This window comes from Helicoverpa armigera, chromosome 23, assembly GCF_030705265.1.
Source record: "Helicoverpa armigera isolate CAAS_96S chromosome 23, ASM3070526v1, whole genome shotgun sequence".
NCBI lineage: Eukaryota > Metazoa > Arthropoda > Insecta > Lepidoptera > Noctuidae > Helicoverpa > Helicoverpa armigera.
In genome coordinates, this window is record NC_087142.1 from 1,463,741 (window position 1) to 1,478,335 (window position 14,595).

General features: G+C 37.1%; 1 protein-coding gene across 1 annotated transcript in view; it reads left to right on the top strand.

Moving 5' to 3' along the window:
* Positions 1-14,595, top strand: part of LOC110381995 (neural cell adhesion molecule 1) — a 145,254-nt gene that overhangs the window by 107,266 nt on the left and 23,393 nt on the right. Inside the window, exon 6 of the mRNA XM_064040852.1 lies at positions 14,201-14,407. Within this exon, the coding sequence (XP_063896922.1) occupies positions 14,201-14,407 (207 nt within the window). The remainder of the gene's footprint in view (positions 1-14,200; positions 14,408-14,595) is intronic.

Here is a 14,595-nt window from a genome sequence, read left to right on the forward strand (position 1 = left end):
AATTTTCACGGGGGACAGTTGGAGAAATTTCAAGCTCGGTGGCAGGAGTTAGGAGCTCCAAAGAAGATTTTAAAAATTATTACAGGCTATACAATACCCTTTGCAGCAAAACCACCTTCGATTCCATTGCGCGAAAATTTAGGAAGGTTTTCCACAAACCTGTCCCCTGCTATGTCCAAGGAGATAGAGATATTGCTCAAGTCAGGTGTGGTAGAGAATTGCGAGGTTGCGAACGGGTTCCTATCAAGAATATTTCTAATACCCAAGAGAAACGGAAAGCTACGGCAAATCTTCGATTTACGACGCTTGAACCAATTTCTCAAACCCCCGAAATTTCGTCTGATAAATCAAAGTCAAGTTCCAAATTTTATGCAAGAAGGAGATTATCTCGGAAAGCTAGATATCAGCCAAGCCTATTTTCATATCCCAGTGAAAAAGAGTCATCGAAGATTCCTTGCGTTCGCTTACGCGAATCGGGTTTATCAAATGACATCTTTACCTTTCGGCCTGTCCACTGCACCAATAGCCTTTTCCAGTGTCAGCAAGTGGGTAGCAAGTTTTCTGAGAGAAAAGGGTCTTCGCGTTCTAGTCTACTTGGACGACTTCCTATTTGCACACCAAAACCCAAACACGCTGGAGAGGCACATGCGTTATGCAGTAGAAATTTTACAGAGCATGGGTTGGTGTGTCAATCTAGAAAAATCCGTGCTAAGGGCCACACAGGAATTAAAATTTCTGGGAATTATTTGGAATGTATCGACAAACCAAAAGACGCTTCCAAAAGACAAGATCGACCGGATCTCAAGAGATCTCAATCAAGTCTTAGAAACAAAGCAGTGGTCATGGGAATCCGGCACGGCATTGATCGGAAGGCTAGGGTTCGCATCACTTGTGACCCCTCTAGGAAGACTTTACACCAGGCATATGCAAAGAGCGGCAAGAAAACTGTCACAAGACCGGCCCGGGAAGAGGGTGGCAGTGAGTTCACAGGCTATTCAGGAAGCTCGTTGGTGGGCTCAAAATATCAGAAATCCCGGAAGGATCTTTGTACCGGAACCGACGATGTTTGTGAGCACAGATGCCTCCAACGACGGCTGGGGCATTCAGATGAGCGACCACCTCCTTTCAGGTCTGTGGACAGAAGAGCAATTAAAATGGCATATCAACAGAAAGGAACTTTACTCAGTCTTAGTAGCCTTGCAGGAGTTCCAAGAGGTAGTTCTAGGTCAATCAATAATGGTTCAGTCAGACAACAGGACAGTGGTGTCGTATTTGCGAAACCAGGGTGGAACCAAGTCTATCGCACTGCTAGAAATGACAAAAGAAATCTTGGTCTTAGCTCAGAGTTTAAATGCAACCATTCACTCGTTTTACCTGCCCGGCCGCTACAATTCAATCGCCGACTGTTTATCCAGAGGAAAAGCCCTACCCGATTGGCACATCAAAAGCGAGATCACACAGAAGATATTTCGAAAATGGGGAGTTCCTCAGATAGACCTCTTCGCCTCAGACCAATCGAAAGTAGTACCGGTCTATGTCTCGATAGATGCAAAGGACACACAAGCTCTCTTCGTGAATGCGTTCAGCCGAACTTGGAACTACGAACTGGCATGGATTTTCCCCCCTCCACCACTTGTACCTCGGGTACTCCAACATCTGAACAAGTCCTCCGGAACATTTCTGATCGTGGTACCTCGATGGGAGACAGTGTTTTGGAGAAGCGACCTCAAACACAGAGCCCTGGGTGCCCCGTACCTGATACCGAACTTAATAGAGAACCTAATCGACTTATCCACGAACCTTCCTCCGCCGAAGGTAGAAAATCTCTATTTGGAGGTCTGGAAGATACGGGGTGGGCGGATTTAGTAGCTGGTTTAGACCAAGCTGACGTTAACCTGATACAGTCAGCATGGCGCGATTCGACTTGGCGTACCTACGAGTCCGCATGGAAGCAATGGGTCTCGTGGTGTAGACAAAATGGGAGAAAACCTAATAGTCCTCGACCTCTTGATGTTGCTGCTTACCTGGGTTCCCTTTCACGAGTACGGAAATTAGCCCCATCAACAATTATGGTTCACAAGTCTGTAATCCTTACTTTTGCCGACCCTACTCAAGAAAAACAACTAGGAAATCATCCTGTAGTGGCTGCAATGCTCAAAGCCATAAAAATTCAAAAATGTATGTCAGCAGTACCAAAGACTCAGATCTGGAACATTCAAGACTTATTTCAGTGGCTAAAATCGAATATACCTGATAAGGAAAGTATTTTTCAAGTATCTCGTCACGTGGCGCTTCTTCTATTGCTAGCTTCAGGTCGACGTATACATGACCTCACCCTCCTTATGATAGACGACCAGCATTGTGAGAGATCAGATTCCTCAATAACGTTTTGGCCAAGATTTGGCTCAAAAACGGATAATGACAGGAACCGTCAATCCGGATGGCATCTAACATGCTCAGGTGACATGGATTTGAGTTTAGTAAAATGGATAAATTGCTTAATAGACGTGACTAACAGTAGAAGGAGGGCACGAGAGGGCTTAAATAATTTGTTTATTACAACGCGAGGAAGGTTAAAGCAGCTTCCAGAACCGTTATTGCGGGCTGGTTGAAGGCACCCTTTAAGGATATTGGCATAGACTGCAGCCCAGGCTCGGTTCGATCAGCTGTAGCTTCTAATGACTTCCAGAACAACGTACCGCTGGATGATATCTTGAAACGAGGGAACTGGAGAGGCTCGACAAATTTTTTCAAACACTACTGTAAATCAGTAGAGCAGCCTCGAGGTAGAAATGTTAATGTTCTTAATAATTCCTTTAATGCAGTGTAAGACTGAACATTTGATCTCATTAAAGATCTCAATCTTTACCTAATGTTTATTTATTAGATATAAGAAAGGGTCAGGACCCTGTTATGTTTAAAATGATAAGGTTTAAGAGTCAGTTTATATTTGCTAAATTGTTAAACTATGATGAAGAATAAAGATTTTATGTTTGATAAAGAAGAATTAGTTATAAAACTGTATTAATAGCATTTTATCGTTAAAAGATACGTTTGCTGTGATCGTACAAGACTTGAACTGATTTTGTACTTACTTGTATAACAGCCATTGATTCTAATTTTAATAAAACAGCTTGATTTTGAAGATGAGAACCTAAGGTTTTATTTCTCACCTTTATCACAGTACGCTTAATAGCGCCGGCAGATGATAGACACGTCTCCGAAAGGTCAAGCCGAAGGCACAGAACTGAAATATCACCGTTTTCCACCCCGAAGGGAAGAAAACGATTATTTCAGGTCTTGCCGAGGCTTGACCTGAGCAAGCTCTTGCCGGCTTTCGGAGATAGGTACTGACGAGAGCGCGTTCGAGTTACAATCGCGCGCCTGCCGCCGCCTCTCTCCCCGCGCGGTCGTCGCTGTGCCCGCCCGCAGCTCACACTATCATGAATGGACGTAAGTAGCAAGCATGTGTGTACTCTAGGTAAGGTAGGTAATCTCCGAAAGGTCAAGCCTCGGCAAGACCTGAAATAATCGTTTTCTTCCCTTCGGGGTGGAAAACGGTGATATTTTAACTTGTACGAATCGACCACAAACGAAGTCATCTATATAGAAATGACCCAATTGGAATTTCAAATAATTTTAATTTTTGTTTACCTTTTTCAATACCTGCAATGTTAGAGTAGGCTTTCAGTCTAAACAGATGCAGCCGAGTAGCAGCTTACATCGATCGACTGCCTTTCTGACCTCCTCAACCCAGTTACCCAATGAGGTAAAAATGTGTCTTTGTACATTGTCTTTGTATGCGTAAGCTCGGAAGCGCTCGTAGTCGAGTCGTCGAGTCACACAAAGAAAATGGACATTTAAGGTTTCAATGCAACTGCCGATTGCACATGTCGGGACTGCATGAAGACAGTTGATATACATATATGGGTGACTGCACGTGCTGCTGCCGCTTTGACCCAAAAAGTTTTCATTAAATACATAATAAACTAGTACTGCAGCTACGGCTGACTTTAATTCAATTAGAATAAAATAGAATAGAATATTCTTTATTGTACACCAAACAGTTACAAGGACATTACAAACAAATAATGACATCCACAGCCGATTTCGGCCACGGCGACTATTCTCATGTAAGGAGATTAGCCAACTGCGCATGACATATTATAGTACACAAGCATTTGCGCAGACGCAGATGCACTCATTATTCCTTCACTCTCATAGCCCGATGGGACGGCAATCCGACACGACCGGAGAGAGGTCAGGCGCAGGACCAACATTTACGTGCTTTCCGATGCCCCGTGCACGAGTGTATGTATATATTATATACACTCGTGAATTAAATGTTCATGTAAATACATATAAACTAGTAGTGCAGCTACGGCCGACTTACGGCAGTTGCAGTCGGCATTCATCATTCAAAACGTACGTTTACACACACAAGCAAAGCCCACCTGCTTTCGCTAAAAACATCTATACTCATAAACAATTCCGCCTAACCCTTTAACAGAAAAAAAATGCCAGATATAATATGTACGATCAATCCACGTCATTCTCAGGTAAGCTACTTACCCAAACATCACTTATTGGTCACGGTTGGCACAGAAAATATCTGCATTGCGCGTTCGTACTTTACTTGAAAATGTGAACATAACTCGCTTTTAGATTTTCATTTATTAACGTTTGAATTTTAAGGCCATTTGTTTGAATTTAAATTGGGATATAATTGGTTCTTGTTTTATGGGGAAGTGGAAATTGTGTGTTCTTCGTTTTAGAGTCAGATTCCACAAGTGATGGGTTGCCGTATCAAAAACTGCAATGCGATTCAAAATTTAATTCATACGTAGTTTTGTTTCACATTCCTAACATTAGTATCGTCTGCCAGAGGATTTATTCACCTCCTGAAGAAACTGCTTCTCACAGCCAGATAAAAGTGCGCTGTATTCTTTCTATGGCACCAAACTATTTGTGTACTTTGTTTATGATTGAACCTTTAATATTATTTTAATCGATAACAAGACATTGGGGCTGATTTAAGGTTTATCTGCTCTGTAGTTCGGACTAAACCTAACTTTCTCCATCCTTTATCTACGCCTTTTATGTATCTAGTAAAAACTTCACATACAACTAACATACGTACATACAGTAACAGTCTAACAAAGACACAAACAAAATAAGACGAGAACAGATCGCTTGACAATTGTAAACTTGAGACAGAAGTTAAGCTGTGACGCTAAACAAGCTGTTTGAAGTTCTGAAGAGCTAATGTCTTGTCTAGTTGTTCTATGCTCTGTAGGAAGGAACAAACAAACACTGGAGTTTTTAAAGTAGATGTCTTATATGGTAAAGATAAGTGTATGACTTGGTTTAGTACTCTGATGAGTGCTTAAATTGGGGGGTCAAGCATAGGTTATTTTAAAACCTGATATACACATAAATATAAACACCTCTTCTTTACTCAATCAATGATTGTTACGGTTCAACTCGACCAGTTTGATTAAAATAATAAGTTGTATCTTAGCCCTTGTTCACCGACAAAATAAACGTAAATTTTTCTAGTCAATTTAGCTATTCACCTCAACTTTAATTTAGTAATATTTTTATACTATTATTCTCTAATTTAATCTTGTAAACAGCTAAGCAACTTAAAAATTTACTCAAAAAACAAGATGGAACCGCGCAATCATATTACGTGTTTTCATTCGTCTAACTTTTGTGAACTCGTAAAAACGATTTTAAGCCCCTAAAGTTATGTCAAGGTTAAGAATAACAGAGATTAAGAGTTCCAAATTAACTGAAGTTAAATGTTTAACAATGTGTTTAAATGTGCAGAAAATTTTATTCGATCTTAGGATTTGATTTAATTTTAATTCAGTTATAGAAACATAACAGATTTCATATTAAATGGCCTTATTATGTCTTTCTCTAAAACATTTATGCCCCCGTCTAAATAAACGAAATTCATCCAAGTTTAAATTCATGAGTATGTATGGTCATTCTTTATTTAGTCCTGGTACAACTATAAACCGTGTTTATTAATAAGACAAAGAATCGCTATTGCTTCTTTTTGTTGAAAAATTAAACACATTCAACAACATCCCACAAACAGAGAACATTCATACATCATTAAAGTACAAACAACAAAGAAACTACCACAAAAAAAAACTACTCAAATCTTAAGACCAACTCGCAGAGCAAGCGAAATACTTTCAACCAACATTCCCAAAGAATAGTTATGACATCACTCACCCAGACAAGCGGACAAAGAACACACTCTACCGAGAAATAACCGTCAAATAACCGGGAAATAACCGACGAATAACCGCAAGGAAGAAGGGGGAAAGGGGGAATCGGAAAACACGAGCTATTAGTAATACAAATTACGTTTCGGTAACAAAACGCCAGCATTTTTCTTACGCCATCGACGCAAGTTTGTGCGGGATTCCGAAGCGCAATGTATAAGTTTTTGCGCTCCGTTTCAAAAGGTTTTGACTAAATGGATTTGTTGGCAAAAAGGGATCTAGTGAGATTAGTGCGGGTTGAATGTTTTTGTTGCGTTTTAGATTTTGTAATTTGAGGTTATTAGTGTATCTGCTTGCTAGAGAGCGATTAGAAATTTGTCACGGCTCTGAGATTAAGTTAGAAGTCTGTATTTCTTTCTAGATTTTTTTGCATATCATTAATAAATCGCACTCGAATGCGATGTGGGCGACTAAAAAGTTGTCTGTCATTCACTCAAAACTGATGATGGCATCCAAATTCGTCTGTCCTTTCTGTTCTGTTCCTGATTCTGACGATTTGACCGAATCGCCAAATGTGCGAGCTGTTGCCGCTATTTCAAAAAATACAGAAAACGACACACACTTGGCCGATTTTTTGTCTATTTTTTATCACTAGGCTCGGTATTGTCTTTGAATATAGTTTTGCGGAAAGCAGGCATTTATAGTTGTACTATATTTACGAGCTATGTCACCCTGTCTGAAGTCTGAAAGCCACGCGATCTTCGGCTGCCAATAATAGATTGTTCTACTATGGTTGCAGCGTGGTTTTCATAGTTAGGCTCGAGATATTTATAATCTACAATTTCGTAATAGTAGTACATAAATTATAATATACAATAGCGCAGTTATCAAAAATAAGAGTCTGAATTATATTTGTTTATACTTATAGTGGAAAAAATATAAGAAAGTAAAAAAATTTAAGATTTGAAAAATCTATGACATCATAGTCTGCTTAATTGCTTAGAAAGTTACCATTTTTGTCAGTAAAAAACGAGCATTACTTAAATTCAACTAGTTTTCAAGTACTCAAGTCCCATATTTACTTTACTATTTATCATTACATAGGTAAATAAAATACTGAAAATTACTTTAAGTACTTTAAGTGGTCTTATGGGGTAGATGATGAAGTTAAGCACAAAATTACATAGTTAATATAAGCTTCCTTAAATTCAAAAGCTACTTTTCCAAGGTCATAAGTCCTATATTTTTTCAGTCTATAAAGATAAACCCTTAGTAATACTTCCCCGCACTAAAAGCTTGCGAAACAATAAATAAACTTGCTAATACTTTTAAAGGGATTTTCAGGCTTTCGGCTGAATATTGGTGTCAACAACGTTGATTTATCCGCGATATAAATAAGTCTTATTGCTATTTGGAAATTGCTTGCTATTTCCCGCGAGTTCGACTGCCATTAGAACATCTTTGGCAGTCGTTACGGGTAGTCAGAAGCCAGTAAGTCTGACAACCAGCCTTACCAAGGTGTAAATAAACTGTAGAGGTCAGATAGGCAGTCACTCCATGTAAAACACTGGTTAGATATGATTACTAGTTAAACTTACATTCTTAGTCTGAAAGTGAACCAAAAGATATTTGCGAAAGGGATAGATGTTCTTTTAACTCTTTTGTAGAATTATGAACCTGATAACTGGAGAAGGAAGCTTTTTCTATGTTCTCTTCTGTGAATAATAATTAGATAAGGAAGCATTATCCACTTCAGTATTTATTCACTTTAGTGTCATCCAGTAGTTATATACCCAATTTACAACCCCTAAGACGTGGATGCAAACCCCGAAATCTACTGCTAACTCCATATAATTTAACGACTGCCATACATGTCTGAATGGTAGTTGGGATCGACTGTTAAACGTGCTGTTCTGCTGTTGGATACTCAAATCTTACACTTGTATGTTAGAACAATACTATAAGTAAGATCATATTTATTTATGTTGTTCGTCGTAGTGAAGTGTGTTAAGATACTGAATTTAACCGTGAAGTCATAAGAATCCACTCCCGGGCTATAATTAAAAAAATATGGTTATACAAAGGTCCAACTATAAAACGTTAAACAGACGTGGAACGATTTTGCATGGGGAATTTTCGTTAAACACGTGACTAATGGCAGTCTAACTGTTTTTGTATGACCAATCATGTTTAAGGTTTAGCTAATCTACTGGCCCAATGAAAAGAATGAATATGCCTATTTACATGCTGGCCAAAGCGCGATACAATGTTTTATTAAAAAATGTTTAAATAATGTAGCCACCTATCTAAAAGCTTACCTCGAAATTTATAGAAGCCAAAGTCCAAGTCAAAGTCAAAAACGTTTATTAAAAGAAGGCTAGTTTTTAGCACTTTTTCGCGTCAAATTTACAAAAGGAGCCCCAAAACGCTTACACGCGCAAAAAATAATATCTTTATCCAACAGATTTATACTTACTTAAAAAATTTAAAAAACTTAATCAAATTACCAAATAATCATCCACTACCAAGAACTCAACCAAATATAAATAAAAATGAATGAAAGTCTGGTTTTTCATCCTAATTGTTTTGCAAACTCATCCAATTAGCACTCAGTAGCGCCTAATTCAATAACAGCTGTTTATTAGTTTATGAACCGGTCACGAAACCGTGAATATTTCAAATGAAGCTCATTTGTAAAATTACCTTTTAAATAACATATGCTAGAAAATAGTTAATAATATTATAAATGTGGAATTAACTCTGTTTGTTTGTGGATCACTTCACATGACTGAACCTGATATATGATATTAGTCTAAAGCCTAAAAAAGAACATAAGCTACTTTTTATCCAGGCACAGGGAGTTGTTTCCCCAGGATGCGGATGGAAAAGCGAGAAACAGCTGGCTCCTTTATTATGTGTATCTCTATTATAATTCGTGTCCCACGGTTAAACTACTTAGTTGGAAGTCTCCTCAGGTTTCCCTTAAAAGCTTTATAAGGCCAAATTCACATTTCTAGAAACAGTTTAGTGCCAAATTAAGTGCATAAGTATGTTGATAAATAAGTATTAGCTTTTGACTGAGGTTTAAACAGCGTTCCGTGGAAACTACTTCCGCAAAACGGCCTTGACTTGCCTAGTTAATGGATATAATATAACACCGGTTGTTTTTAAATCACAGCTTTGGTAAAAAATAATTCTCCAACTTTACAATACCAAGTATAGATTAAAATAAATATAATTTAACTTTCACCACTCAAAACAATCCTCCAATAGCCACATCTTATACAATACAAACAATATAGTCTTGAAAAATAGCGGTTTCAGACATCGCGGGGCGCACAAATGAATATATATGCGGCCTCCTCGCTGGCAACAGAGTATATCACTTTATACCATTAAATTCATCCCGCCAAGCTTTGTGTACTAATCTGAACAAACGACTTTGGAACTTGATAAAAACTGTGACACTTTTGATGGAAAACCTTTTTAGAGAGTGCCTCGTAATTGCGCGTGCGACTTTTTTTTTGGGTGTTACTTCTTCTGTGTTGTGTGTAGTGGGTTTTTTTGCTGCTTAAACTGTATTCTGAAGGTATTAAAAGAGAGGGAGTTCAAATTCAGAACTGTGTTCGAGAGAATTGGGTTTTCCGGGTAACTGGGTTGAGGAGGTCAGATAGGCAATTGCTCCTTGTAAAACACTGGTACTCAGCTGCATCCCGTAGACTGGAAGCCGGCCCCAACATAGTTGGGAAAAAGCTAGGCAGGTGATAAAGGATCATTTGCACTGTTTACTATAATTAAAATCAAACCATATCCAAACGTAAAATTGTCGGCATTAGCCTGTTCATCGTTATATTTAGGTAAATAGTGCTACAGACTGTCAGAACCAAAAACTACTTTAATTCCATTTCAAGAATTCAGTTGATCACTATACCAAAATAAATTCAGTTATTTACACACGTAGTCAACATACTAGTTATGCATGGCTGATAGTGATCCATCTTGCTTGTTTACCTTTTGTATTAAAATCCGATTTTTTCCACCTAAAGTGTTGTTACACACTATGTTCCATACGCAGCGTACATATTTGTTCACAACCATTTATTTCAGCAGCTTTGAAATTTTATGTCCGTATAACTTTTTTTATGAATTTGAAAACTACAAACTCTGCTCAAAATATGAACATTCAGCGTTCCATAACTTTCCCACTCTTTACTTAATTCTTTGATTATAGGTAATTACAATATTGGGGGGCTACTGCCCACACCGGGATAAAATATAGCCTATGTTACTCTCAGATAATATAGCTTTGTAATGGAGAAAGAATATTTAAAATCGGTTCAGTAGTTTTTTAGTTTATCCTTTACAATCAAACAAACAAACAAAGTTTTTCTCTTTATAATATTAAGTATAGATTGGTAAATTCTCCATTCTATTAGCGCCAAGAACAAAACAATAGCAAATAGAAAAAAGGTCTGGCATTAAAAAAATATATAAAGAAAGCAGCCTCTTGGCCTAGTTTCCGTTCAGTTCCGGATTACTGCAATGTGTCGATATTTATCGCTCGTTAAAATTTATACAATTTTCCAGACTTTTTTCCCGACGGGTGTCGCGAGAGCCGGGCCGGTGACTATGATTTTGATTAATCGTGGACTGTCCTACTGTCTAAAGTGATTAAATGTCTTGTGATTAAGTTTAATTTTGTGTAGTATTAAAAAAAAACATAGGACAGTTTCATTGTCAAGGCCTTTTTGTCACGCATGCGTTGTCTTTTGAAATATATAACAAATGCGATCCATTGAAATTGAAAAAAAACAAGTCCGACTATGTATCTAGCGCAACTCCGGCCGGTTTTTTTCAGGGTTCTGTACCCAAAGGATAAAACGGGACCCTATTGTTTTCGCTCCTCTGTCTCATGAACCGTTAGAAAGTTGAAATTTTCACAGATGATGTATTTCTGTTGCCGCTATAACAACAAATACTGAAAACTATAATTAAATAAATATTTTGGGAGGCTCCCATACAACTAACGTGATTATTTGCTCATTTTATAAATAATGGTACGGAACCCTTCGTGCGCAAGTCCGACTCGCGCTTGGCCGGTTTTTTAAATTGTAGTCATGAAGCAGTATAATTAATATCTACCATAGTTTTAACATAATAAAATGGTTCTAGGTCAAATATTTGCTACTAATATTTTTACCGTGATATGTGTATAGGCCACTTTTCATCACGATTTACGTGTATTGGCTTTACGGATAGTATCAATCGCATATAAAAATATTTTGAAGCCAGTTAGAAAAACGGAATCGCTGAAAAAATATGAAACGTACCGATTTTTCGCTTTTGTGTTATTTTTGCCACATATTTCACTATATGGATGGTTTATTTATTTGTATATGACTTTTAGAAGTGTCAATAGGAAGCGTCAAAATTAAAAGTCAGTATTTAAACCATAACTTTATTCATATTCATATTATTTATTTGCATTCTACAATGTATAGAGTAGGTGTTAAAAATGGCTTAGAGCTTGGTACAATTGTGGATTTTATTATTAATGACAATACTAGAAAAGAATGGTTGCACTTTCAATATTTTCTAAAATACCTCCTTTTTCGACGAAGGTTAAAAATAAAAATAAAGTTAACAGATTTATCTATCGTTATAATTCAATGCACATTAATTACTGAACCATTAAACTACTTTCCAAAACATTTAGTGCAACGTTTTGTATGAAAATCTTTAGTTAACCGTACCGAAGCTACCGGATACTTTGGCATATATTATGCAGTCACTTATTCCAGTTATTCTTGTTAGTAAACAAACTTCGTCTAGAACCAGCGAAGTTTCTAGAAAAAGTCTAGCAACTGTGCGTAACAATGTTCTTGGTATAAAAAGTTCCGATTGTCCTGTAACTAGATTCGATATTGTTTGAATAACTGTCTTTTGTCAGTTGTATTTGCTTATAAATAAGATATTTAAAGAAGACAAAGTGAAAAGCTTAACCATCTTTTGAGGATTTATCTCATTTACCATTTATTTATTTATTTATTATACTTTTTTCACACATTTTACAAAAAAAAAACAATGTACAAGGCGGACTTAACGCCCTACGCGTTCTCTACCAATCAACCTTTATTCATTTTAGTCATTTAAGAAGTGAAATAAAATAGGACCTGCAGTCGCCACTTTGTACACCAGGCTATTTAAAGATACAGAAGGTAGAAAGAAAAACTTTTTATTCACACAAATTGTGACTTAAAAAGCCATATTGGCTGTAGTTACATCGTAACATTGAAAAAGGTAAGCTCAAAAGTATTGCTGACCCGACATACATAGGTACTGGAGATACACAATGTACAAAACCAATTTATACAAAATTACAATATCAAAAGCAACAAAAGAAATGAAAACAAAACAAAAATACAATCAACTCCACTGCATCGGTTCAGAAAATATAACGACATTATATTTTATACATTGTCACTAAAATAAATCCGATGCAACCTACAAAGGTTAACTAAAACAATATTTTATTTATAAGTTTCGCAACAGCAATTTTCGAGATCAATATCCCATAAATAAAATGAAAATATTTGGTCACCCCACAGTATTTCTGGTCCAACCATTTCTGGTATTTACGTTTTCACAGCTATAAATGGGTATCCAATTAATAGGCTGTATTTTTAGCACTTTCAAACTAGTTATTGTACTCGTATTTTTGTATGAATATTTTAATATACAATTTTTCTAGCCTACTCCGTCATTTTACCTGGGGTGGAATGTCGCGTTTTTTCCTGTCACTATGCCAAAATAGCGCCTTTGAGATAAAACATTTTTCAGCGTTGGTCCATTGACTTAGAACACTTTGTTTCTCTATTATTAGAATGTTAGCATAAGGTTTTAGGTCCAATTCATAAGTTTGGTGAAGGATTTTTTTGGAGTATTTCTATGTAATGGAGTAGGTAATCTAAGTAAATTCTCATCTAATAACTTTTAGATGAGACTTAAAAATCACTTGATCAGTAGTAATTTTTGTGAGTTACAACCAACATAGAATAAACAATGAATCTCATCCTTTCAGTTTTATCAAGACTCCCGTTCGTCCAGACGCAGAAATTCCCAAAACTGGCACAAACGCTCCCATTATACCTCAAACACGCTCACTCAAGCGCTCAACAATAGCCCAGTCTCCCAAACTAGTCTCCCCAGCACCAAAACTCCAAGACACATTAACCAGCTGCGGGAAAGTCGCCAGAGGTCACTATAGTTAGCTCAAAAGGTTTAAACTACGCCAGATAAGAGACGGCTGCGAAGTTAGCGCGAGTCTACGTAACCTCGTTGGTCCCGCGTCGCTTGTTTACGCTAGGAACTCGCCTAAAAGTTATGCTGCAGCGCAAAATTTGCTAAATTTACAAACTCTAAGTTCTTCGTAGTATAATTGTTTGATAGTTTTCCTAGAGTTTTTGTTTGGCTTGAGTAGCGTGAATATGTAAAGTTGGTTAGTGGTTGTAATGCTTGCTCGATTATGGTTGAAGATTCGCGAAGTTTCGTCTTAATTGTTTGTTTTGAGTTTAACACGATTTGGATAATTTTAAGACTTCATTTTGATTGTCGATGCCTTTAATTAAAGGTAAATTATGATTTTGAATTAACTTATAAACAAAAACGAAAATACCCTGAGGAAATCAGGAAAAAGTTAAAAGTATGGAATCACAAAATATCCACCAGACTGGACTAAGCATCAATCTTTGCAATTTTTCATTTTTATTTTATTTATTTGTTTGATTTACACAAATTAAAAACTCCATTACATAAATCAGAGGAAGTAAGTCTTGTACATTCCTTGAAAAGAAAATTTTAAAATAAATAAAGTGACAAAAACCATTCAGTTTAAATAGGTCTTTTCTCAATAGAAGAAAACTCGACCAAAATAATCACCAACAAACTTTTGCCACCAGGTCGTCCCCAACCAACTCTAACCTGGCTGATCAACAACCGGCAGATAGACGACCACACAATCCTCAAGAATGACGGCAAGGTGATCGTCAGCCGCATCAGCATCGGTGGCGCCGAGAGAAGCTGGCTGAACACCAGCATCAGGTGTCAAGCTACTAACACTCCCTTGCTGAGTCCTCATGAAAGAACTGCGAGAGTGGAGATGCATTGTGAGTTTTAAATTGCTTTTGGTAGCTATTTTTGTAGATGTGGTGAAGAAGCCTGGACTTAAATAAGTTATATGTCAATTTTCATTATTCTAGTCAGGATTGCTGTTGTACTAGTTATTGTATAGTGTGTCTGTACTATATAATGTTCTGAACTTGTTGAGGGTTACAAGCAGAAGCAGCTTTAACTG